The 27,777-nt window shown below is 47.0% G+C and overlaps 1 protein-coding gene across 1 annotated transcript in view; it reads right to left on the reverse strand.

Moving 5' to 3' along the window:
* Positions 1-825: 825 nt before the first annotated feature.
* The window catches only part of LRRC74B (leucine rich repeat containing 74B), a 56,967-nt gene continuing 30,015 nt past the window's right edge, over positions 826-27,777 (reverse strand). Inside the window, exons 10-15 of the mRNA XM_026661200.1 lie at positions 26,458-26,567; positions 23,197-23,312; positions 21,551-21,629; positions 20,188-20,283; positions 17,215-17,331; positions 826-978 (exon numbers count right to left, since the gene is read on the reverse strand). Of these exons, the coding sequence (XP_026516985.1) occupies positions 826-978; positions 17,215-17,331; positions 20,188-20,283; positions 21,551-21,629; positions 23,197-23,312; positions 26,458-26,567 (671 nt within the window). The remainder of the gene's footprint in view (positions 979-17,214; positions 17,332-20,187; positions 20,284-21,550; positions 21,630-23,196; positions 23,313-26,457; positions 26,568-27,777) is intronic.

Below are 27,777 nucleotides of genomic sequence, written 5' to 3' on the forward strand. Positions count from 1 at the left end.
TCTAAGTAGAAAGCCAAGGCCCTCCGGTCATCCAGGGCATGAAGACACCTCTCTTCACTGGTCTTGTGCGGTTTGGGACAGACACTGGGAGGAAGATGTAGACCACCTTCGGCAGGAAGGCCGGGTGGGGCCGCAGCTGAACCTTGTCCTTGTAGAAGACTGTGTATGGCGATTCTGAGGTCAAGGCTTTAATTTCAGAGACCCGTCTTGCCAATGTCACCGCCATCAAGAACTTGATCATCCATCATAGGTGGGAAAGGGAGCAGGAACCCAGTGGTTCAAAGGGCGGACCAGTGAGCCTAGAGAGGACCAAGTTAAGATCCCATTGCAGGACAGGAATCCGTACCTGTGGGAAGAGTCTCTCAAGCCCTCTCAAGAATCTGACCGTCATGTCATGGGAAAACACCGTCTGCCCTTGGATCGGCAGGTGGAAAGTGGAGATGGCCACAAGATGCACTCTAATGGAAGAGTGAGCCAGGCCCTGATTCCTCAAATGGAGCAGGTAGTCTAGGACAGCCTGTATGGAGGAATGCAAGGGAGAAATGCCACGTTCGGACGCCCAGCAGGAAAACCTCGTCCACTTGGCCAGGTAAGTCAATATAGTTGAGGGCTTCCTACTTCCCAGGAGAACCTATTGGACTCCTTCCGAACAGGTCCGCTCCTCCAGGTTCAGCCACGCAGCATCCACACTGAGAGGTGGAGGGACGTGAGGTTGGGGTGTAAGAGCTGATTGTGGTCCTGTGATAGCAGGTCCGGTCGGTTGGGCAGGGGCCAGGGAGGGGCCGCTGACAGGTTCATGAGTGTGCCGAACCAGTGCTGGCGAGGCTATGCCAGGGCGATCATGATAACCTGCACCTTGTCTCTCTTGACCTTTGCCAGGACCTCGCCGATGAGTGGAATTGGAGGGAACGCGTACATCAGACTCCCTGACCACGGCAGGAGGAAGGCATCAGAGAGGGAGCCCTTGCCCAGACCTTGCTGAGAGCAAAACCGGTGGCATTTCCTTAGTTGGCACAAAGTACTTGCACTCATTTATTCTGTATAGATTATTTAGGTTAATCTTTCTATCTACCCAATGGGACTCAGTGCTCAGTCTAGAAGATACCATCAGAGATGCTTAGTTTTCAAGTTCTCAAACTGTGGATTTGTGTCTCCAGAGATAACATGCTTGTTAACAGCAAAATTGTTTTTAAATAAATACATTGATTTGAGATCTACCATACCATTCTCTCAGTAGAAGGGAAAACCTATAATGGCAGCAGGCCATAAAAGAGACCCAGTTTGGGAATAAGAACAATTCAAGAAATATATGTGTGCTGATGATGTTTTAAAGAAAGTCACACCAGTGAACTGGTGAAAGTCATGTAACCACTTGGATTCAGAGACTGTTGAAGTGATAATCTCACTTTTAACAGCAGTAGCTTCTTCTTTCAGTGTAGAAAGAATATTTTCTTCCTTTGGACTAATTCATTCCAAATTGAGAAATCGTTTGGGACTTGAAAAAGCAGAAAAGCTTGTTTTTCTTTTCCAGATTATGAACAAACAGGAAAATGAAGGTGAAGACGGCTGAGTTAGCAGCTAATATTTTAAGTTTCTCATGTTGACCTGGCAGTCAATTTTAATTTTTATTTTTTTAAAAATATTTCATTTAACTATTTTAGTTAAAAACAATTTTAACAAAAATAAACCTGATTTTAAAAAATCTTGAATGTTTTGAACTAAATTCAAAAATTCATATGCTTGTTTTGTTAAAATATTATATATTTGCTGTTGAAGAAAAAATCCAGAATACATAACATTGTTGTTTTAGTTAAAACAAAACAATTTAAATGTCTGTCTGGTGATGTTCTCCTCCTAATACAGCATGGCAAGAAAATCCTCCAAATATTAATGATTAACCTGTTGAACTGGAGACAGTCATTGGGAGGTGAACTTCATAAATATCTGCTTCAATTACCTTTGGTAAATGAAATAACCAAACAATCATTCATTTTCCAATATAGCTGTAAAACTAATCTGAAAAGTTTTCAAAATAAATCACTTTAAAAATGTATAGTGTGTACCTTCTAAAAATGAAACCTACATCTATCTCTGAGTTGTGAAGAATATGTATTAAGGTTATAACAACCAATAAGAATGCACTTTTATGTAGAAATCCATGATTAAATCAAGTTGACTAGTGATTTAAATCATGATTTAAATCAAATCCACCCTGCTCAGAGGGTCTGCGCCAATCTACCGGCGAGTTACGCCTCAAGTCCCTCGATCAGTGCTCCCTGTGTGGAGACCGAAGAGGGCTCCCCTGAGTCTGCCTCTCTAGTCCCAACGCGGTTTTCCCCGGGACAGGGGTATCACTGGAGCCAGTGTGGGCAGCACCGAGAGCATTAGGATCTCCTGAGCCGCTTGAAGGGTTTTGGGCGTCAACGGCACCTGAAGCTGGCTGGGGCCTGCACCGCTATCTGGAGTTGCAGTCGAAGGGTGGGATGGGCTGCACCGCTTGACTTGAGCAGGGGCCAGACTTCCCAAAGGGGGTGTTGAGCTGCCCAGCACGGGTCTTGGCTCGCCCCCAGCTCTCTCCTTTCCCTTATGGGAGGTAGGAGATCTTCCCCTCAGTCTTTTTCGGCTTCTTGACTGGAGGGAGTCCGGTGCCGGCTCGTGGATAGCGCCAGTGGAGCACTGCTCACAGAGGCCGTGGTGCTCGGTGCAGAGTTGGACCGCTGCTCTGGTGCCGAGTGAGTGCCGACTCCATTAGGAGCACTCTTAGATGGATATCGTGCTCCTTCGTCCTAGGTTTGAAGGACTTGTAGATACGGCACTTGTCACTTATGTGCCCTTTGCCTAAGCACCTTAGCAGCTGGTATGTGGATCGCTGACAGGCATAGGCCATTTGCAGCAATCGCAGGACTTAAGGCCTGGGGAACGGGACATGCCCCGTCCCCCAGCTGAGTCCTGTTCGGGACGAATGAAGAGTTTGAAAACTACTACAAAGGGTAACTAATAAACTACTATCTATATACAACTATATTACAGGTTTTTCAAAGTTTGCAAGAACAGAGAATGAAACAATGCTAGTCGACGCAGCAGATATTCCAGCACCGTCACTGGCGGCAAGAAGGAACTGAGGGTGGGGGGAGCCAGTGGCGCCCCTTATACCGTGCCATGTCGGCGCCACTCCAGAGGGCACCAGAGCCAGTCCCCTATGGAGGACTTCCGGAACCTGTGCATGTGGCGAGCACACACACCTAATATGGAATGGACATAGGCAAACACTCGAAGTTTTAATGGAAAATTTTCAACCAGCCCTAACTAAAATGCATCTAGAAACAAAGAATGTAGGTCACACTTAAACAATGGGGGACTGTATCCTGGAAAGCAGTGACTCTGCAAAGGTCTTAGAGGATAAACAACTAAACATGTGCTCTCATGGTAACACTGTAGTTGAGAGGGCTAATGTGATCCTTAGAGGTATAAGCAGGGATTATCAGGAAGGAGTAGGAGGTGTTCGTACCTCTGCATATGGCATTAATGAGACCAGGACTGGAGACGGTGTCCACACTTTAAAATGGAAAATTGAAAAATTGGAAAGGGCTCAGAAAAGAGTTACAACGATTGAGTCTGGAAAACCTACTTTATAGTAGCAGCAAAGAGTCCTGTGGCACCTTATAGACTAACAGACGTACTGGAGCATGAGCTTTCGTGGGTGAATACCCACTTCGTCGGATGCATGTCACTGCTTTATAGTGGCAGACTAAAGAAGCTCAATCTATTTAGTTTATCAAAGAGAAGGTTAAGAGCTGACTTGATCATAATCTACAAATACTTACGTGGGGAGATTTCCGATATTGGGTGGTTCTAATCTAGGAGACAAAAGCAGAACAAGAGCGAATGGTTGGAAGCTGAAACCAGACAAATTCAGACTAGAAATCAGGTATAGATTTTGACCAGTGAGTGTAATTAACCACTGGAACAATTTACCTAGCCATGTGGTAGATTCTGTCACATCTCATCTTTAAATCAAGACTAATAAAACTCTCTAAAAGATGCTGTAGCCAAAACAGAAGTTATGGGCTTGATGCAGAAATTACTGGCTAAGCTCCTATGGCCATAACAGCCCCTTCAGATCTAAGCATCTAACGGGGTGGTACCCACCTCTCGCAAGTGCCTCCTGGTCGAGTGTGTGCGTGCCTGCAGTTGTTCTTAATGTCTCAGCTCACGATGCCTCCTGTAGGCCACTGTGCTTGTCAGGAGGGTCTTCAGTGACTCAGCCCTCCAATCAGGTCACACACAGTCCATGTGCAAACAAATAAACCCCTTCTGGGTTATGAGTCCAAAATGTCTTGCAGCCTTCCCCAGGCTCAGTCCTTTAACAATCCAACCGGGCCCATCATGGTACCCCTCCATTGGCAACATCTCTTTAGCTCTTCTCGGGCTCCCGGCCTCAGTCTGATCAGCAGGGCCTATCTCGGTACCCTAGTTGGCAAGCTTATATGTGAAGGTTCCTGCTCTGGGATGGAGCAGCACCCCCAGGGATGCCTCCCCAGAAACTCTTCACCTGCCTTTTAGTCCTCTGACTCTTGCTCTCCAGATGGGTCAGTCTCAGTTCAACCCCCTTCTGGGGGGGCTAACAGGTCCATGTACAGCCCCTTCCCTGGGCCTGTCTAAACTCCCTTCTCTCAGTCACAGTCACTTCCCCAATGGCTGTTGGGGGAACCTGGACCTACCCAGCCCAGGGACCCTCTAAGTAGCAACCATGTGCCACATCCCTTTAACTAACTGCATTTCCCTGGGCCACTTCCCGGTAGCCCATCTTAATTGAGTCCTGGCAGCCAGCCAGAAATTATTCCCTCACTTCCTCACCAGCAAATACCCGCCTTAGACCTCAAAGCCCACCAGGCACACCTCTTGCTTCCCCAGTCACTGCTAGCAGACTGGTCTAGTTAGGCCTTTCAGCTCCTTTTATATGAGCCTGCTGGGCCCTGATTGGCTGCTCCCTGCAGCCGCTCTCATTGGCTGTGTCCCACAAGCTGCTCTACACAGCTTAGAGGACCTCTCTATTGCTCTTTTCTGGGGAGGGGTGAGGCAGGGCAGTGAGGCCTCCAGCAGGGAGCCTCTGGACCTAGTCTAATCTGTCACAATTTCCTATTTAAAATGCTAGTTTTCAAAGAACAGTGTCACTGTACTCATCAGACATGTATTTAATCAGCAGTTACTCTAATAGCAAATAATCCAGTTATGTAACAATACAAACTCTGAAATCAGGCTTCGGTGGACACCAAGATCAGGTCAGACTAGAGAGGATCATAGAATCAGAAATGTAGGACTAGAAGGGACCTTGATAGGTCATCTAAGTACAGTCCCCTGCACTGAGGCAGGACTAAGTATTATCTAGGTCACCCCTGACAGGTGTTTGTCTAACCTGATCTTAAAAACCTCCTCTGACGGAGATTTTATAATCTCCCTAGAGATAATTTGTTCTGGTGCTTAACTACCCTGCCTCGGGCCCTGACCACAGCCCAGCTGCGGCTCTGCACCCAGCCCCAGTCTTGGCCCCAGCCCCTGGGCACGGCTCTGTTCCTGTTTATTCCCTACTTTAGGGTTACCATCCGTCCGGGTTTCTCCGGACATGTCCGGCTTTTGGGTCTTTAAATAGCCGTCCGGAGGGAATTTGTAAAAAGCTAAAAATGTCCGGGATTCCCCCCCGACGGCTATCTAAAGACCCAAAAGCGGCTGACAGGGCAGCCGCGCCGGATTGAGCCGCTCACTTGGGGCCGCTCGGGCAGCAAAAGCCCCTCCCCCGCTTCCCCCTCCCTCCCCTGCAGCTTCAGCACGCCGGTAGCAAAATGGGAGCAGGAGCTGTTTGTGCCGCTACAAACTAGAGTGGCCCAGAAAGCCACCCCCCTGCCCATGGCAGCCGGCCCTGATTGGCCAGCCCCGCTCCCTCCCCCGCGCTGGGGGCGAGTCAAGAAACAGGGAGCAGGAGGGTTGGATGGGGTGGGGATTCTGGGGGGACCTGTCAGGGGGCAGGGGTGTGAAGAGGGATTGGGGCAGTCAGGGGACAGGGAGCAGGAGGGTTGGATGGGTCAGGGGCTCTGGGGGGACCTGTCAGGGGGCAGGAGTGTGGAGAGGGATTGGGGCACTCAGGGGACAGGGAGCAGGGGAGGGTTGGATGTGGCCCCTGTCCCGGAGCAGCCTGCCTGCACCCCAAACTCATCCCCAGCCCTGCCCCCACCCCAGAGCTTTCACCCCCCCACCGCACCCTCTGCCCGAGCCCTGAGCCCCTCCATCACCCCAAACACCTTATCCCCAGTCCCAGCCAGAGCCCTCACCCCCTACACCTCTACTCTCGCCCTGAGCCCCTCTCACACTCCAAACCCCTCATCTGCAGCCACACCCCACAGCCCTCACCCCTGCACCCCCTCCCATCCCCAAACTCCCTCCCAGAGCCTGCACCCTGCACCCCAATCCCCTGCCCCAGCCTAGGGCCTGCACCCCAGACCTCCTCCCCCACCCAAACTCCCTCCCAGAGCTTTGGGCAGGTGGGGGGGGGTGGAGTTTGGGTGGGGGTGGGTTCTGGGCACCACCAAAATTTCTACAAACCTGCCACCCCTGACCCTGCCCTGCAGAGCTGAACTCCCAGCATTCTCAGGACACATGCTGATCTCTAGTGGCCACTGCTCATATCCAGCACCTCTCTCCTCTCTTAACCTGTGAGTCCCGCTCTGGATTGGAACTGGACTGGAACCAAAGACCATCTTGGAAGCAACATTACCAGCCCAAGCAGTCAAAAGTCTTGAATTAGACCCCCCCCAAAATCACAGGCTCTACCGCCGCCGCTTCATTCATTCTTCAACGGCAATTCGGCGGCAGGCCCTTCCCTCCGAGAGGGACTGAGGGACCCACCGCCGAATTGCCGCCGAAGAGCCGGCCCTGGGGGAGGGCGCAATTTTATATTCTTGCCTCGGGCGCAAAAATACCTAGTTACGGCTCTGGCCCCTACCCTTGACTGGACGGATTGATCAGACCACCACCAATCAAACATTCCTTTCAGGCTTTATAATCTGTAAATCTACCAACTGATTCTCATTTGACCCCAATTTTGGAGCGCTTTCAGGAAAGCAAAGAGGCCCCACTGTACTATCAGCACTGCAGCCCAAACTGTCCACAGGCTGCCTAATATCCACATTGAACAGGAGTGCAGCCGTAGGGAGTCCTGTGGACGTCATGGAACCAGGGGAAGTTGAGGAATCCATTGTAATTGTACTTTCAATGGCCCAGCATGACAGGGAGCAGATCTCTGGCTCTGTTACAGCAAAGCAAATGGGGCAAGTAACTCCTCAAACAATTTTAAAAACAGTTTAAAATACAAAAATAGAGTAGGACAAAGTGGAGCCCAGCTCGCAGCTATCCGTTCCGTTTTTAGGTGCTACTGGGGATGGTCTACAGCGTGGGCACTGGCCTCAGACTCAGGAGACCTGGGTTCTGTTCCCAGCTCTGCCGTTGATTTGCTGAGTGACATGGACGAGTCCCTTTCTCTCTCTGGGCTTCTATTTCCCCTCAGCCCTTTTTCTATTAACTGCCTAAACACGTTATTAATGCTGAGTGAAGGCTGCCCGATGCTGCTGTATGCCTTTCCAGAAGGTGGAGAGTTAAGGTACACCTCCCCATGAAACCTTAACCCTGTCCTCCTTGAGCGATGCTGCAACAGACGTACTAGCACTCTGCCATTAGAGACTGGGGAACACTGCGGGAACAATGCACACGAGCACCGTAGGACACCGTCAAATGCCTTTTCTTTGCTATGGCAACACTTGGGTTTAGGTCAAGTGTAGCGAATGGAAGCTACCTACACCTGGCTACCCCCAAGCCCTGAGCCTACTCCACACAAAGCACCCCACACTTACAAAATTCTCCTGCAGATTCTCTGAGGGTACGTCCAGACTACCCGCCGGATCGGCGGGTAGCGATCGATCTATCGGGGATCGATATATCGCATCTCGTCTAGACGTGATATATCAATCCCCGAACGTGCTCCCGTCGACTCCGGAACTCCACCAGGGCGAGCGGCGGTAGCGGAGTCGACGGGGGAGCCGCGGCTGTCGATCCCGCGCCGTGAGGACGGGAGGTAAGTCGAAATAAGATACGTCGACTTCAGCTACGCTATTCCCATAGCTGAAGTTGCGTATCTTACATCGACCCCCCTCCCCACTGTAGACCAGGCCTGAGACATTTCCTTCACTTTCCCCTCATTAAGCCCATGTCAGCAGTCAGGTGGCAGACAATCTCCACAGCAGGAAGCCATCTTTGCTGACACGACCCACAGAACTCAGGGCTCAAATGAAACATCATCTTTCATGGTACAGTAACTCCTCACTTAAAGTCATCCCGGTTAATGTTGTTTCGTTGTTACGTTGCTGATCAATTAGGGAACATGCTCATTTAAAGTTGTGCAATGCTCCCTTCTAACGTCGTTTGGCAGCAGCCTGCTTTGTCCATTGCTTGCAGGAAGAGCAGCTCGTTGCAGCTAGCTAGTGAGTGGTTGGAACCAGGGTGGACCGGCAGCCCCCCTATCAATCAGCTCCCTGCTCCCCTAAGTTCCCTGCCTGCAGTTCAGCTGTCCCTCCCCCCGCTGCCATGTGCTGCTCCTGCCCTCTGCCTTGGAGCTGCTCCCCGAGACTCCTGCTTGGTGTGCGGGAGGGAGGGAAGGAAGAGGGGAGGGCTTATGTCAGGGTGTCCCCCTCCCCCCTGCTTCTTCACCCCGCTTACCCCATCTTCCATAGAGCAGGGGGGACACACCAGGGCTCAGGACAGGGAGCTTGCAGCAGCTGCGGGCTCAGCAAGCTGATCTAATTACACTGCTCTACAGCCAAAATGCTTCTGAAATAAATGTAGTCAATCTTTACTAATTCTGGGTCACTGAGAACGAAAATGATGCTTAAAATTGTTGATTGGCTCTAGTTTTCAAGGTATGCTATTGGGTCAGTATATACGACCCTTGACTTGGGAATGGCGGAGGATAAGTGAGTTATAAAGGGAAGGGATCTCAATTTAAACCAGAAATGACTAAACTACATCTTTGACTGGATCTATGAATAAATCTATGACTGGGTTTGGACAGTACTTGCTTTTTAGGCAAAACAATGAATGATGCAACCTGAAGCTGGTATTGCGTCAGACATGATATGAATTGCATCATGTTATTCCTAGAAGTCATGGATGATGCAATCATAACGAAGCTTACATCACTCTGCTGAACAAATTGCCCTATATCAGCTCTAGAAATCATACAGTGTCATGCTCTCTTATTTGTCGGTGTTTGATTTTGCAAAGGGACACATTTCTGTTTAGCCAAAGTGAGCAGAGATGCCTTGTACTTGTGTGAACAGTGCAGATAACTTCTGCTATGTTTGTGGTGAAGTGACTTTTGCATCACAAAAGCGCAGTATAACCACTATGGTTAAGAAAGCCTATCACCTTTATTTTGGCTGCAAAATTGGAGATCAGGACAAGAGGTGGGCCCCACACATATGCTGCAACACTTGTGCAACAAATCTTCGCCAGTGGTTGAACAGGAAAAGGAAATCTATGCCTTTTGCAGTGCCAATGATTTGGAGAGAGCCAACAGATCATACCAGCAATTGTTACTTCTGCATGGTGCCTCCAGTTGGGAAAGGTGTGTCAAAGAAGAAAAAGTGGACTGTGCATTATCCAAACATTCCAGCAGCTATACGCCCAGTACCCCACGGAGAAGGACTGCCGGTTCCTGATGCACCAGAATCATTCTCACTTGAGTCAGAAGAGGAAGAGGATGAAACTTCTGGTCCTGAACCATCAATGTCACAGGACCCACATTTTCTCCCATCCTCCTCTGAACCACACCTCATAACACAAGGTGAACTGAATGACCTTGTCAGGGATTTGGAACTACCCAAGAGTAAGGCAGAGCTGTTGGGCTCCAGACTACAGCAGTGGAATCTCCTGGCAGGTGATGTTAGGGTTTCCATGTTCCGTGACCGTCAAAAGGATCTTGTCCCATTCTTCTTCATGGAAGGTGATCTTGTAGCCTGCAACAACATCGATGGTGTGATGGCAGCCCTCAACATCGTTCACGATCCAGATGAGTGGAGACTGTTCATTGATTCATCGAAGACGAGTCTTAAAGCTGTTTTACTGCATAATGGCAATGTTTTGCCATCAATTCCAGTTGGTCATGCAGTCCATATGAAGGAAACCAATGACAACATGAAACAACTTTTGAGATGCATAAACTATGACCAACATCAGTGGCAGCTTTGTGGCGATTTGAAGGTTGTTGCTCTCTTGCTTGGTCTGCAGACTGGAAACACAAAGTACTGCTGTTTTCTCTGCGAATGGGATAGTCGTGCAAGAGATTCCCACTACATCAAAAACCAGTGGGAGAACACTTTAACCTGTCTGGCCATTCAATGACAGACCTGCGGGTGGCTATCTTACAACAGAAAAATTTCAAAAACAGACTCCAACGAGAGACTGCTGAGCTGGAATTGATATGCAAACTAGATACGATCAACTCAGGACTGAATAAGGACTGGGAATGGCTGAGCCATTACAAACATTGAATCTATCTCCCCTTGTAAGTATTCTCACACTTCTTATCAAACTGTCTGTACTGAGCTATCTTGATTATCACTTCAAAAGTTTTTTTCTCTTACTTAATTGGCCTCTCAGAGTTGGTAAGACAACTCCCACCTGTTCATGCTCTCTGTATGTGTGTATATATATCTCCTCAATATATGTTTCACTCTATATGCATCCGAAGAAGTGGGTTGTAGCCCACGAAAGCTTATGCTCTAATAAATTTGTTAGTCTCTAAGGTGCCACAAGTACTCCTGTTCCACTACATCAAGAAAGATTGGCCACTCCGACAGTCATTGTAGCCTGGGAGGAAAAGTGTTCAGCATCCACCACTTGTTGAATCAAGGAAGATTTTGTTACCACCCTTACACATCAAGCTGGGTCTGATGAAGAACTTTGTCAAGGCCATTGACAAAACACAAGCAGCTTTCAAGTACCTCCGTGGAAAATTTCCAAGGTTAAGTGAAGCTAAGATAAAGGAAGGTGTCTTTGTTGGTCCTCAGATTCGTGAACTTCTTCAAGATGATGCATTTAACCATGCACTGCGTGGCAAGGAAAAGACGGCATGGAAAGCCTTCCAGTTAGTGGCAATAAATTTTCTCGGAAACAACAAGGCAGACAACTACAGGTTGTTGGTGGAAAACCTCCTCAAGGCATACAAAAGCCTTGGTTGCAACATGTCACTAAAGATACATTTTTTGCACTCTCATCTAGATTTTTTTCCACCGAACTGCGGAGCAGTGAGCGACGAGCACGGCGAGCGATTTCACCAGGACATTGCAACAATGGAGAAACGCTATCAGGGCAAATGGAGCCCATCAATGCTTGCAGACTATTGCTGGACAGTGACAAGAGATGCTCCATTTAATGAATACAAGAGACAAGCCAAGAAGCGCCGAGTAGACACTGAATAGGACTAAACTAGGTACAGAATAGTTTTTTGCCTTTTGTTTCATAATAAATTTTATTTATATAACCCTTTTGCTGATTTTTAAAGTGTTACATAAACAGGAAAGGTGAAATATTATCATGTAAAGCAACCATAAACACACGAAAAGACCTAGGTTTACAATTTATGATTAAAACTCTACTATCTACACAATATACATAGACATAAAATGTAAAAACTTAAATATCTTAGAAACAGTAGCCAATCAGTTGTTTTAATTGTCATATTTGAATTCAGCACATCAAAATACATAATAAATAGCACATTTTATCTCTGAAGCAGACGACTTCTCAAAAATTGTAGACCAGTGTTACCAAGGCAGTGTAATTAAAGGGGAAATGCGCATCTCTCTCTCTCACACATAGGGTGTGTGTCTCTGTCTGCCATGTCTCCCCTCCCTCCATTCCTGCTGCCTTGTAGAGTGAGAGAGTTAACCCTTGAGGGCTCAGCCAATTGCTAGTTCATCATTTAGCAGTAAGGGAAATATCCCACCCTCTGACTCCTCCACCTCAACCAAGCTTCACAATCATCATCACTGTGTACCAGTATTAAATTGTTTAAAACATACTGTATATATATAATCTAGTCTTTTATCTGGTGAAAAAAATTTCCCTGGAACCTAACCCCCCCTTACATTAATTCTTATGGGGAAATTGGATTCACTTAACACCGTTTCGCTTAAAGTCGCATTTTTCAGGAACATAACTACAACGTTAAGTGAGGAGTTACTGTACATAAACACCTTTCCTTGTATCACAGCAACAACTCTAACAACCTGCTCCAACTAATCCCTCCACCACTGAATACAGCGATACCCAAAACAGTGACCACAGCTGGAGTGCATGTACTTAAATGCTGGAACACAAACAACATGTACTCTTAGCGCTACGCTGCTTCCCGTACTATTGCCAGCTCCAGGGGGCAAAGTTAAGGTTTTGTTGTGGGGACAGCAAATACCTTTGTGACAGGGTGTGTCCCAAAGCAACACCCTGGCACCCCTGTATTCACCATTGTCATAAATTATATGTTTTGTACAAAGTATGCCTTGTGAGGTATCATTTCAAAAGTCTTGGTATGCTGAACATTAATATCCTGTTAGATTGTATGTGCTGTCATTGTATATGAAGTTTTGCTATGTGTGTGTTTCTGAAAGATGTTGTGAAGTTGGAAACACCCACAACTAGTCTTTCGGGTACAACAATAAAGATGCTAGACAGTGCTAATGGCCCATCAACAAAAACAACGGGCCATGGAGATCTTTCCTGTGGACACTTCAGTCAGGGTATGAGTAATGGCTGCTAGGACTCAGCAAAGCATGCAAGCGCATGTGACTAGATCATGTGCTACTGGACTCCATCTTGTTGCTTGTACTTTTCCACAAACTGTGCTGGGGGCTTGGCTTGAAACAAAAGTTCCCTCCACATGTAAGAAACTATAAAAGGGGGGAATGACAGCATCACTTGGCCTCACTCCCCCAACACCACGACACCTCAGGAACAAAGACTGAACAGGGAAAAGGAGGTCCCAGGTGGGAAAGAAGGAAGCCTGCCTGTGTATGAAAGCTGGGTGGATTGTGTTATATCCTTGGGGGCAACAGTTTTAGGAAGAAATCACTGGAGACACAGAGAGCTGTAAACCTTGGAGCAGCCATTTACTGCTACACTCAGAACTAACCAACCGCCAGCCAAAACTGGCTGGGCTATCCCCTAATAATCTAACTCAGTTGCCATAGCAACACAAGATTCTATTACCACAACAACCAAATACACAACAGATTGTTTGTACTATTAACAGGGAGAGACACCACTTGATTCAAATCCTTATCTAGTTTATAAGGTTTATAAAGAATTGTGGGAGATGCTGGGCTGCAGAAACAGAAAAATGAATAAATAGGTGATTTAAAATACAGTTTTTACTACAGATTTAGATCTATTTCCCATGGCCTCAGAGTCTGGAGATCAACCCATGGAATTTTCATATATTAAAGAGGTCAGGAAACAAGATGTCTTCAAAGATATCAAATTTAACCAATATGTACATCATTCCTAACTAGGGTTGCCAACTTTCTAATTGCACAAAACTTAATATCCTTGCCCCGCCCCTTACCTGAGGACTTGCCCCACCCCTTCTGAGGCCCCACCCCCACTCACTCCAGACCCCCTCCTTCAGTCGCTCAGTCTCCCCCACCCTCACTGGGCTGGGGCAGGGGGTTGAGGGGCGAGAGGGGGTGCGGGCTCCAGCTGGGGGTGCGGGCTCCAGGATGGGGCCAGAAATGAGGGGTTCAGGGTGCGGGAGAGGGTTCCAGGCTGGGGCAGGGAGTTGGGGTGTGGGAGGAGGTGAGGGCTCCAGCTGGGGGTGCGGGCTCTGGGATGGGGCTGGGGATGAGGGGTTTGGAGTGTGGGAGGGGGTCCAGGCTGGGGTAGGGGGTTGGGGTGCAGGAGGGGGCACGGGCTCCAGGAGGGGGCTCAGGGCTGGGGTGCAGGAGCGGGTTCAGGGTGTGGGCTCCAGCCAGGCAGCGCTTACCTCAGGCGGCTCCTGGTTGGTGGCACAGCAGGGCTAAGGCAGGCTTCCCGCCTGCCCTGGCTCTGTGTTGCTCCCGGCGAATAGGAGCTGTGGAGCCGGCACTGGGGGCAGCATGTGGAGCTTCCTTGATCGCCCCTGCGCCTAGGGGCCACAGGGACATGCCGGCTGCTTCCGGGAGCTGTCAGGAGCCAGGGCAGGCAGGGAGCCTGCCTTAGCCCCGCTGCGCCGCCAACCAGACTTTTAACGGCCCGGTCAGCAGTGCTGACCGGAGCTGCCAGGGTCCCTTTTTGACTGGGCATGCCGATTGAACACCAGACACCTGGCAACCCTATTCCTAATTCACACTCATTTGATGGAATAGAAATAGACCAGATAGACAAAAGTGAGTTTAAATGAAAATATTTATTAGATATAAAAATCTGAAACCATTCTCACAATTACAGGACAAATCTCATTTAGCTACACATAATTTTATCAAGCAGTTATATCGCTTATTTAAAAATATCATTATTTGCTGAAAAGTGATAGTAAACAAAATCTCATAGAATCATAGAAATTTAAAAAAAAAAAAAAAATTAAAGAATCATGGCAGAAACCAACTGAACACGAGCTCCCAGTGTGATGTGGTGGCTAAGAGTGAAGGCACTCCTTGGATGTATAAACTGGAGAATATTGAATAGGAGAAAGGAGGTTACTGGTGAGACTACTACTGGATACTGTATCCAGTTCTGGTGTCCACACTTTAAAAATGATGTTGATAAATTTGGGAGAGCTCAGAAAAGAGTTGCAAGACTGATCTGAGATTTGGAAAACCTACCTTATAGCGAGAGACTAAATAAGCTCTATTTAGTTTATTCAAAGAAAGGTTAAGAGGTGATGATCACAGCCTACAAGGACCTACAGAGGGAGAAGATTTCTGATAGCTCTTTTATCTCAGAGAAAAAGGAAGAATGAGATCCAAAGGCTGGGATCTGAAGCTGGGTAAATCCAGACTGGAAATAATCTACTTACCTAGGTATTTATATATCCCCCCCTCTGACAGCGTCTGAGCACCTCACACTCATTAATGAAGTTCATCTTCAGAAGCCCCTACCCTCCTGTGAGGGTATCCCATCCCTTTTTCAGAGATGGGGAACCGAGGCACAGTGTAGAGTAAGGACTGGTTTACATGGGAAAGTTAAACTCTTGCCATAAGCAAGTGTAACCAGGTTAGTTAAGCTGGTGCAAAAAGGTTTTGTGGACACTTATTTTGGTATAAATCACATTTATTTTGGTTCATCTTAAATCAATTAGGGACAGGTTTAACCTAAGCAAAACCTAAACCAAAACAAGTGTGTCCACACAGGGGTTTGGACCAATGTAGTTAATTTGGTTTAAAAACCAGTTTAAGTTAAATTGGTGGAACTTTCTCATGTAGACAAGGCCTAAGTGATTTCCTCAACATCACACAAGAAATCTCTTCCTCATCTGGAAACTGAAGCCGGGTCTCCTGAGTCCCAGTCTAGTGCCCTGCTCACTATGCTATCGGTTGGGTCTTTTGTTCTTTACAGAACAAATAAAATATGAAGAATCTGCACAAACACAGTTGAGTCCCAAATAACCATGTTTACTGAATATACACAAACATTCCAGGTCTAGCTACCTATACTGCTTCTCTGGTTAGAAGCTGCCGGAAACCAAAACACAGAACACTGAGTACACTAGAGGGCCCACAAACTATTTAAAGGGATACTGTCCTATTCCATACATTACACCAGTCTTTTTCTCCAAATAAGGTGTGAGGGCTATTAGCTACTGGGACAACTTACCTAGGGTGTGGTGGATTCTCAAAGCCTTAAGATTGGAGGCTCTTTCTAAGGGCTGGTCTACACTACGGGGGGTGTCGATGTAAGATACGCAACTTCAGCTACGGGAATAGCGTAGCTGAAGTCGACATATCTTATTTCGACTTACCTCCCGTCCTCACGGTGCGGGATCGATGGCCACAGCTCCCCCGTCGACTCCGCTTCCGCTTCTCACCCTGGTGGAGTTCCGGAGTCGACGGGAGCGCATTTGGGGATCGATATATTGCGTCTAGACAAGACTCGATACATCGATCCCCGATAGATCGATCGCTACCCGCCGATCCGGCGGGTAGTCTGGACGTACTCTAGAAGATCTGCTCTTGCTCAAGCAGAAGATATGAGCTGAATGCAAGAATCACGGAGTGAAATACTAGGGCCTGGGTTATGCAGGAGGTCAGACTAGATTATCACAATGGTTCCTATTGGCTTTACAATCTATGAAAAGTAGTTGACTGTGCCTCCCTGAATTGGGGTCTGGCTCTATGGTAGTCAAGGCCCCAGCATAGATTAATGCAGTCTTCAGGCTGCCCTAGTCTATGGCAGCAGGCTGTGGCCCCAAGCAGAAGGTGTAGCTGGGCACAGAGTATTCCAGTCAAGCCCCCTCCCTGCCCTGACAAAGGCCCTGTGCAGAAGGCTGAAGGAGAAAGGTAGTGTAAGGAGCTAATTATGCTGGCTCTGTACCCACTGGGGACTGTCCTGCACCAGGAGAACGCCCTGCTGGTGAGATCCAGCACCAGGTCACAGCAGCGAATCTAGTCCAATTAATGTAAAGCTACAGCAAGGAGCAGCTTTTAACAATGACATCACTGAGTGAATGGCAAATGTTTCCATGGGAGGCACTTGTAGCACTGCTGCTAGAAATCCTTGGAGATGGTCAGTGATATTAGGAGTTTGCCACAGTGCAGGGGTGGAGACTAAGAGTATGTCTACACAGGCAGCCAGGGGAAGAGACTCCCAGCCTGGGTAGACAGACTTGGGTTTGTGGGGCTCCACCTAGTGCTCTAAAAATAGCGGCGCAGACAGCACTTTGATGTTGCGGCTCAGGCAGGAGGTAGGTAGGGCTTCAGAGCCGGAGCTCCCAGCCAAGTCGCAACGTCAAAGTGCTGTTTACGCAGCTATTTTTAGAGCACTAGCGCGAGCCCTGCAAACCCAACTCTGTCTACCCTGGCTGGGAGTCTCTCTTCCGCAGGCTGTGTAGACATACCCAAAGTGACCTTGAATAGGTTCCTTTTAGGCCAAGGGATTCTATGAATCACCCTCCACACTGAACCAAGATTGGATCTCAACCTTTGGTTGGTCTTTTTTGTGCAGTGTTGCATTTCCACCATGTCTGATCTGAAGATTCGGGAAAAGCATTTTCACAGCATCACACAGGTCTGCAAAGTCTTTGTTCACAGGGATCTCCTAGAGGGAGAAAGTATCACAGATCAGTGTACAGTACGATTTACCTTCTCTCAAAAGGTAAGTATCACAACAGCAAAGGTACGCAATGCATCACAACACATTCTTGCTCTCAGGCATCCATGCAACTAATGCAAGCTCTGACAAAGTTCCTTCAGCTCAATAACCTGAGCCATCGACCAGTTCACCAGCAAGTGGCAATACCACAGCTCTGGTGGATATAAAATAAAACATGAAACAAACTAGCTCCAACTGTCAGGAGAAGAACTGGAAACCCAAAGAAGACGAGGAAAAGGGTCAAGAGCAGCTGACAAGTCAAAAAGGGAGGACATGAGATTCCAAGCAAGCAACTCACAACTCTGTTGAGGGCCGTGTCTCTAGAATGATCAGAGCACAAAGTGGCTGAAATGCATAAAACATGGCATAAGGGTGAGGTAGAAAATGCAATATGCAGCCTGTCCGCAGAGTTCACACAAAGCCTGAGGAGGGAGTCAGGAAAGTGCTGGAACAGAAGAAGGGTTTGTAAGAACATGAGGAATAGCATTTGAAAGGGGGTACTGGGACAGGCAGGATAGTCACGTCTCTCTTTGGCTGAAGAATACATTTAGTCTGTTCTCAGCCAGTGAGAATGCAACAGGTGACTAAATAACAGGGAGCAACTGTTGCTCTATTATTAATAATTAAGAGAGCATTATAACTTGTGTTTTTCCTTTATAAATTAAAAATACGCCATCAACAAAAACATTTGAAAAAAGGCAGTTTTACAATATCCGCGACAGCATTCACCAGGTGAAGGGGTCTATCACTTTGTGGCAAAACTTAAACATTAAATAGAAGGAGACCCTCTGTTAAAAGCAGATGGTGGTTTATGATGTAACTACACAAGTCAGACAGCTAAGTTATGGGTACCACAGTATCTGCAGCTCAGTCACAATAGGTCTAACTACAAATATTTGGTCTTTGTTCAATGTGCTATTATGCCATGTTGCATAGATGCAATGCGGTGGAACTATGCTATTTGCAGAAACAATCATTCGGAAGGTTCTGACTCTGGGGCCTTCATAATCCATCCTCCTTTTTCAGTAACACATACCTTTGGGATTTCATTTCCCTGTATTTTTACAGGCAAAAATAGAGAAAAATAGAAAAGTGCCACAGTGTCTGTTTCAAATCTGTGTCTGACTTGTTAGTAAATATTAACTTTTTATTTTTGTATGTTAAATTGTAATTTTTATATACTAAAAGTCTTTATTTTATGTATCTATGTATTTATTGCCCTATATATAATTGAAAATAAAAAGTTCTTTGCCCTTCAATTGAACCTAACGAGTGAAAGGAAAATGAACTCAATAACAGAGTGCATGTAATCTTTTAACCCCACTTTTTACCCGGACTTTACTAATATAGTCCAGGTATCCAGGGAAGAGACCCCTCAACCTAATGAACACTGTCTACAAAAGTATATGAGAAACAAAACCGAGTGGATTCTGTAATGGACAAAATAATGATGCATTGAAAGATGTTTTTAACTCATTAAGAACTGTTGGTGTCACAGCTGTTAGTAATAATGATTGGATAAGAGATTCCTTTTTACTCTTCAATCAGGTAAATTGAGGATCATAAAAGAAATTCCATCAGCAATTAGGAAAACAGAACATATAGTAAAATTAATTGTGGGAAAGTACTTTTCCCTCCCAAAAAGGAGTTTCGTCTCACACCCAATAAAAGGAAAGAGGGTTGGAAAGTTAGTTTGGGAATGAACACTGTCAGCATTCCACCAGGTATAGAGGAAGGGACCAAACTGCCTTCACTTCACCACCATCCCCTGTAGATAAAGTAGGTCTTCCTTCTGTATTAATCTTTGATTAAATAATTCCATTTGAGTCTGCTATCTGACAATATCAAATCATTATTAAATTCACACATGGAACAGACTGTGCACACTCCCAGTCTAGACAGCACATTCAGATCAACACCCCGCCTTGCAGATGGTCTCGGAAGACATCCAGCAGCTCTGGTAACCCACAGTGCCAATGGACTCTTTTAGCCTTAGGTCACTGTATGAATGCATCCCAGGTCACTTGTGACTAGAAGGTGGTACTGAATGGTCAAAACAGGCATGGACCAGCTGCCAAAGCTTAGGAGAGAGGCTCTGGATGGAATGGACCACAGACTGAAGTCCCATCTCACCTAGTTACAGGGGTGAGGCACATGGACAGGGTACTGTGAGGAAGCTTGCACCAACCCTGCCCATGCCATATCCGTGGGCAAAGGCCTGCCTTCCTCAGAGCTGTCAGTTTGGCACTTTTCACCAGTGGGAGAATGTATTCTCAGTTTAAGTTCTTTGAGCCTCAACATCCTCCAGGATTATGAGCTGAGGGCCACTTCGTTTTAATGAAAATGGGACACAAATCTTTATAAAACTATTTGGTTCTTCACAGACCAGGTGCGACAGATTTTTCCAGAGGTTTCAGGATGTGCAGTAGCTCAAATTCCCTCCAGTTTCTGCTGTTTTAGTAGAACAAGGCCAAGTATAGTGTGTAAAGGGCAATGCCTATGCACCTTAACTGGACATCCATATCCTAGAGCTGGACACTCAAAATTGGCATGTAGGCACATGAATCAGGCATTTATGCACCTACGTGCCACTGTGAACATCCAAGGGTGATGTTTGGACATGTATTTAGGTGCTCATGGTTTCAAGTTGGGGGCCCACCCAGATATGGTCCTTTAACTCACAGTGGCCTGCAATGATAGCGCTGCAGTAATTTACGTGGATAGCACTGTGTTATTACAGTTCAGACCAGTCTCCTTTGGAAGGATAAAACTTGCCCCTGCCCCCCGCTGTTTAACACTTACTGAGAAGTCCAGGATTTCTACCACGGCCCCGGAATTTCCTTGTATAGATTTGAGAATCCCAAAGCAGCCTTCACTCTGCATGGGATTTCTGGCCATCTAAAGGCAGACACAGGAAACAACAATAGGAACAATACAGTTTGCATGTTCTTTTCATTAATGCGCCTTTCTTTGATATCTGGAACTCACACCTCAAACTGCAGCTGTCTTACAGAGCAAAATTGTCCCTTTCAAGTGTCTTCAGGCACATGCCATGGGCATGGAACAAAAGCAGGAACTCACAGTGATAAGAATGGATGGTGATGACTATTTGAAAATCTCATGTCTACAAGAACCAAACTTATTAAAAAAAAGTAGCTTTGGGGGATCATCAGGATGTGCCTAGGCCTCACTAAAGCAACCACATAACCTTATTATGGTCATCTTGTCCTCCCTCAGCATCCACAACTCCACTCTCTCCTGGTTCTTCTCCTCCCCATCCCATCTTTCAACGGGGGTTCCCACAAGGCTTCAGCCTTGCCTTTCTTCCTTTTCTCCCTTTACACACCATCACTGGCTGACTTTACCTATGTGTATCTTAGGTTCAAGGATGTGTAACTGACCTCGACTGTGTGTTTTACACCAGCACAAGATTCTTTGCCCAGCGGAAGCTGGATGCAGCAATGTGGAAAAAGGGGTAAGCTGTCAGGGGTGCGGGTTATGGAGCCGTAATTCTCTGCTTGACCCTGGAGGCCACTCTACCATAGGATAGCTGCCAGTGGTCCCCAAAGGGCAACACACCAGCTGGGAATATCTAAAATGCAGTACACCTGGTCATACCCACTCTCCACCACTCCATGACCTTCTTCACCTGAGCGTCAGGAGCTCCCTTTGGGCTGTCTGGGGAATGGAAAGGAAGAAGAACAGAGCAGAGTGTCTTCCCCACTGTGCTGAGCTGAGGGACAGGTCAGACACCCAATGGCCATTAACCACGTCTCCCCCTAGCTCCCAGATATGTGCAGCAAACGTGGCTGCCATGTAAGGAGTTGACAGCAGAGGCCAGGAAGATCACCCTCCATATTGGAAGGCAAGGTGCTAGACAGCAGGGCAGAACAGGGAGCAGCAGGCTGCAGGCTCTGGTTCATGTAGGGGGAGGGGTATAAAATACTTGAATTCAAAAGACTGTTGAATACAAGCACTCCTTGTCTACATGAGACCATCTGCACGTCGCATTTCACAGGCGCGGCCGGAGACTGATGCTAAAGCTCCCCTGCTGTTGCTGCAGAATGGCTCATGCAGAATCTGATTCAATGAGCACTCATGCCAGTGACAGTTTAAATATATACTTTATTGTGTTTTCCAATGTCTGCTTAAAAAAGCTACTCACATTAAGGCTCTTCAGAGTCCGGTTTTCTTTCAGGCCTACTGCAAAGCGCAGAGCTCCTTCCAGTGAAATGCGGTTATTGCTTAGAACAACAGAGAAAAGGTAGACTTCTTACATTTTTCATTCCGTGTCCCCCCCCAGCCAGGGCCACACTGTCATGGAGACACTTACTACAGTATGGGCAACAGGAGGACAACATGCTTTACAAACTCATGTAAAGGTACAGGGAACCACTTCTCCCACCACTGACATGTGGACACATCTGGAGGGGCATTAATAGCAGCAGGTTAACAGCTCTCTACACACAATTTGAAGGAGAGGAAGTGACAAAGAATCCCATCTCCAGTTGAAGTTGCAGGGAGGAGATGTATCTGTCTGGGACACCTGTGTTAATGTACCTACTCTCACGGAAAGTGCGGTGAGATCTTTAGTGACCCTGAATGCTCACGGCCTCGGTTTTAAATCTCATCTGAAGAACAAGCTCCAGCAGCACACCATTCCGCAGCTACACCACTTCCTGAAGTGCACAAGTTTTCCCTGAAGGTCTCCCATCCAAATACTGACTCGGACTGGCCCTGCTTAGTTCACGTCTATTTCGGAGCATTTGCTTTTATTGTTAGTGTGACAATTAAAACCTCAGTGTTTGTTCCCTGAAATGTTAGTTTTGTAAGTATATCCAGGTAGCCCCTACCATAGCAGCAGCCACTGCCTGCTCTTTCGGAGCTTAGGTCCCACTGGCACCTAATGCACTGGGATGGGAGGGTCATTGCCAGCTCGCCTGTGGGATTTTACACTGCAGGGAGTACTTGGCACTACCCCCTTGCTCACCGCCTGTCTCATGACCATTTCTGGTTATGTTCATGGTCTCCATAACTGCAGCTCTCTGAAAATTACCCGGTCTCGTGGCTCTCCCACTAACTTCACCAGCCTCTGTTGTTTTCTTGACTCTCCCTTTGCTGAACCAATCAGCCTCCTCTTTGAATCGGTTCCTAGCATAACATGTCCACTGTACGCCTGATCAAATCGACAGTACTTCTCACACCTAACTATCCTTAGTATATAGGCCAGTCCCAGGCCTCCAAGTACATAGGCCAGTGCTTTGAAGAACAAAGGAACTTGTCCAGCTCTCATTGTGAGCACAAACATGAGATTTCTCTCTCATGCTGCACAAGGTGCCCTCTAAGCTCCGAAGTCCCATTTCACTTTTCTTCTCATTTCCAGAGATGCTAGTAACCCTGGATCCTTATCACTAGATTTTCTTTCCATCCATCCTCCCCAGCCAGATGGAATCAATTTATTTCCTTCCCAATTTAAGATTGTAACGATGTCACCTTGACCCCAGTAATCCTCCTCACTCCTTTACACCATTGCTTTTTCTGGGGCCACCAGGCTGACTACAGAGCTGGGGACCTGGCAGCCATGACTGAGGGCAGGGCAGTAAACAACAGATGCCAACAGATCTTACCCAGCTAGAAATTTCATGGCCAAACTCCCATTACATGGCATTCCTTTTGTCATCTTAGCGCCAGCAAGACCGTCCCTCTTCACACCTAAAACTGAGATCAATGGCTGCTCAGGGTTTCAGCACCAGGGGGTGCTCTCACTTTGAAGTGTGGGACGTATTACATCATGACCGGAGCCTGACTCACCTAATGTTGAGCTCTTCCAGCACATTGTTGACTTTAAGGGCCTCCCCCAGGGCAGCTGCGCCGTTGTTACTGAAGCCATTGTAGGAAAGGTCCAGAACTCTGAGGAATACATTTGCCTATGGAACAAGCCAGAATTACTGTAAAAAAAACTCACCGTAGCTTGGGACAGAAACAGCTATCTGCATCGCCCTGGCAGAATGACCTTCCATGACCCATGCTTCCAAAACACAGTTAAAAATAAACGCAGAGGGAAAGTGAGCGAGAGGAAGAGAATGAGCAAAGGACATTTCATACCAACAACTAGTGGTGGGTGAACCTCAGAAAAATTCCTTCTCCCTACATGACCCTCCTAAAGTGCCAGGCTTCCCTCTTCCTTCAACCCCTCTCCTCTCCCTTGGAAGATCCCACCTGTAGCTCACAGGTCTGGCAGCTTCTTGACTTAACCACAGCTGCGGTTTGATCTGAATATCACATGCAAGTAGGTTGTGAGTCTCACGGAGAACAGCACAAAGGATTAGCGCCTGCTAGAGCCCAGTAGCTGGGCCCAGAAAGACTCTCACAAGTGGGGGAGTTGTGCAGCGGGGACACCTATTGGCCGAGGGGGAGCTAGTGGCTAATTAGCACGTTTCGTTGAGGGAGTTACTGGACGGTTCGCAGGACACCATTGGCACCATGCTCAGCGTAGTCCCCAGCACCTGGTCAAACTCCTTGTAAAAGGGGCAGGATGACAGCGAAGGAAGGAGCAGTAAAGGGTAAGAGTGCTGAGTGAACAGTCTGGGATGGGATAGCGTCAGTGAGCTCAGTCTGGATACCTCCAGTATTGCTAACCTGTAGGGTGACCAGATAGCAAGTGTAAAAAATTGGGGTGGGGGAGTAATAGGTACCCATATAAGAAAAAGCCCCCAAAATCAGGACTGTCCCTATAAAATCGGGACATCTGGTCACCCTACTAACCCGGACAGTTCAAGTCATGAGTCACACACAAAAATATGCAATCAGCCCCAAAAATCACAAAGTCGGGAAGGATTTTTAAGATGCTTTTCTGGTGGTGTGGGGCAGTTCCTTCAGGACTATCAAGCCTGATCTTCTCTGTGCAGGGCAACTGCTTCTTGAACTAGATAATGGCAGCCCTCATCGGAAAGGAAAGGGGTACTGATGTTGAGTGGGCAGCTTGAGTTAAATAGGTATTAACAAAAATAAAACCAGAAAACCCCACAGGTTTTAAACAATCTGACTAGAAAGCTCTTCCTCTTTCAACTGTTTAGGTCTCAATCTCTTGTGATGTCATAAGCTCATTGGTCACTCCACCTCAAATTCTTCCAGCAAAACAAAATCAAAATCGGAGCTTTCCAATGTAAACATCTGCCTATATTTACAGATACACACACAAAAGCCGGGCAGAATATCTTCATCAGAATGAAACAAACAAACAAAAAAACCACACACACACACAAGGAAGTGAACAATTGTGTCTACTCTGCAGCTCATTTTTCTCTTGTTGGATCCCCTTCCTCATCAATCTTGCAAGATGCATCATATAAAATGGTAGGAAAAAAAAGTAGTACAATGTACCGTATTAGATAAATAATCTGATAATAAAAACAGCATGATAAAGCACATGCACAACTGGACAGAAGGAAAGTTACACACACAGCCTCAAGTTTGGCATTTCCTGGCCTACCAATGTACTCACCAGTTTTATGGATGGAATTTTCTAAGGTGGCTTTTTTTTTTTTTAAGAAACAAATTCCAATCTGAAATTTAATCTTGAACTATTAATTTAATCTGGAATGGATTTCAATCATCTGATTAAAAAAAAATCATTAAGTCAGGTTCAGGCTTTATAAAACTAACTTGAAAATGTATGCTATTTATAAATTTTAATTTTAATTTGCAAGGAATTAAATTATGAATGCTTTTTAAAAAAAATGCAACTTCTAATAGGAGATTTTACTTGAATTTTATAAAACTGCTATAGACAAAAATCAAAATATTGAAAATTAAGGCCCTGATCCTGGAAACCAGATCAGAATAGAACTTTATCAACATTCTACCCATTCACTGGGGCCACTTGTGGTCTTAATGTTAAGCATGTGTGTAAGTGTTTTCAGTAACGGGTTAAAATTGTGTCTGAGTAGTGTGAAGTCTGTCTCACTTCAAAACAAAATGATTCAATGTTAACAATGTAAAATTATTGAGACTTGGGGAGGGGATAGCTCAGTGGTTTGAGCATTGGCCTGCTAAACCCAGGGTTGTGAGTTCAATCCTTAAGGGGGCCACTTAGGGATCTAGGGCAAAATCCGTACTTGGTTCTGCTAGTGAAGGCAGGGGGCTGGACTCCATGACCTTTCAAGGTCCCTTCCAGTTCTAGGAGATAGGATAGGATATCTCCATTTTATTCAACACATTAATAAAGTTACTAACTTTTGAGTACACGCAGCCCTACATTTTCAAAACCAGGAGCCTAAAGTTAAATTCCTAAACTCAAATTTAAGTCCCCTTGAGTGGGGTTTTCAAAAGCACCTAAATGACTCAGGAGCAGGGCCGTAGCAACAAAGAACGTGGCCCCCTCCGAACAGTGGCCCCCTCCGAACATATGTCCGGGCGGGGCCCCTTACAATGCAGAAACTGGAATGCACTATTTATTTTGCCACTTTTAGGGGCCCCCTTCCTTGCGGGGCCCCCTCCGGTAGGAAGGTATGGAGGGCGCTCGCAACGCCTCTGCTTAGGAGCTTCAAACGGAATACTCTGAGGGAGCAGCACAGCCTTGAAATGTTTCAGCTTTCTTGGCTTGTGGAAATGCAGTATGTCAGCAGGTGGGCTGATTGCGAATATAGCCCAGGCAGTTAGCTTATCAAGCTGTGTGTGAGTTTGTGCTGGTCTCACAGAAAGGATGCTATAAGGCCCTGGATAGGTCTTTTTCAGCTTCAATAAGCATTTTAAGTGTGAAACCTCACAATGAGAGGGGAGGGGGAAACTCTGTACAATCAGAAATTCTACTAACAGTTGGAAATTATATAAAACATTCATTTCAGCAATGTAAGACTATAAAATGGGAAGAAAGTAATGAACTTCAAACTGCAAATGGAAATAAAAATCAAGATTTAATTTTTTTTATATCTCCCCGCTTTCAAGGCCTATACACTTCCAGATTTCATAGTGGTTTATGTTCAGGTCACGACGGCAGTGTTTACCCAACCAGATGAAGTTTAACATGAGTATGACAGGGTGCAAAGACAGGAGATAACACAGGCTTCCTACCTCAACGCCTCTGGCTAAGGCAGCTGCTCCTTGGCTACGGAAGTAGTTCCAGCTGATATTAAGCTCCTTTAGCCCAGTGTTTTCTGCTATGGCCATTCCAAGCAGCTCACCTTACGAAACAGATTAAGAACATTTTTAAAGACCCAGGAAAGGATCAGGTGGTTCAACTGGGCAGGAAGCTCAGATTAGCGTAGGAAACTTTTTGGGTGAGAAATTAAAACAGAAGATTTTTCTCTTTTATGCATCTTGTGGCTCAAGCACAGAGCAGGGGTTGCAGGAAGAGCCAGAAAACAGGCCCCACGTAGTCAGAGACCACTGAGTGCACATAAAAGGTGGTACAAGGACAAATCCCCATAATGCAAAACAGAGCCCAACAGGGCCGTAACCAGAGCAGGGCCATTCTCGTGGGCTGGCTGAAGTCCAGGACCAGTAGTGCCTACACCACACAAAATAGTTCCACTCTGCTCCTCAACCCTGTGCTCCCTGGTGCCACTCTCAAGTGAGACTACAACCGTTGAGAGGTTTCCTCTGTGAAGAAGGCTCAGTGGGATTGAAACAGATAAGGAGGGGAGGAGGTTTCTGGGAGGAAGACGACGACATCAGAATCAACTGGGGGGATAAAGCAACAAACCAGGAGGGAAAAAGAGGAAGAGAGTGCGGAATGGCTCGCAGAGAGGATGGGAAAGGGACACAGCATCAGCCTGCAGGAAAATAGGGTTACCATATTTAAAAATTAAAAAAAGAGGACACTCCATGGGGCCCTGGCCCCACCCCCGCCCCAACTCCGCCCCTTCCCCTACCGCTCCCACCCCCGCCCCAACTCCGCCCCTTCCCCTACCGCTCCCACCCCAACTCCACCCCTTCCCTGCCCCAACTCTGCCCCCTCCCCTGAGCGCCCGCATTCCCCCTCCTCCCTCCCAGCCATGAAACAGCTGCTCGAGCGCTACTGGCTTCAGGCAGCCCCCATGCCTCCGGACCCTGCGCCCCCGGAGTGGAAGTGCCCGGCCGGCGGCGCAGGGTCCGGAGGTATGGGGGCTGCCCGAAGCCAGTAGCACTCGGGCAGCTCGGCTCTTACAGAGCCGAGGAGTCAGGGAGCACAGCAGCCGCCGGAGCCCGCTCTAAGGTAAGCCAGGGATGCCGGAAGCTCGGAGTATTTTCCCGGACATGTTCGGCTTTTTGGCAGTTCCCCCCGGACGGGGGTTTGATTACCAAAAAGCTGGACATGTCCGGGAAAAACCGGACGTATGGTAACCCTACAGGAAAACCAAAGGAGAAGCAGAGCTCACCACTGAGAAATCAGTAGAGACAGAGCCAGGAACA

Source organism: Terrapene carolina, unplaced genomic scaffold (genome assembly GCF_002925995.2).
Source record: "Terrapene carolina triunguis isolate 2854851 unplaced genomic scaffold, T_m_triunguis-2.0 Scaffold951, whole genome shotgun sequence".
NCBI classification, from domain to species: domain Eukaryota; kingdom Metazoa; phylum Chordata; order Testudines; family Emydidae; genus Terrapene; species Terrapene triunguis.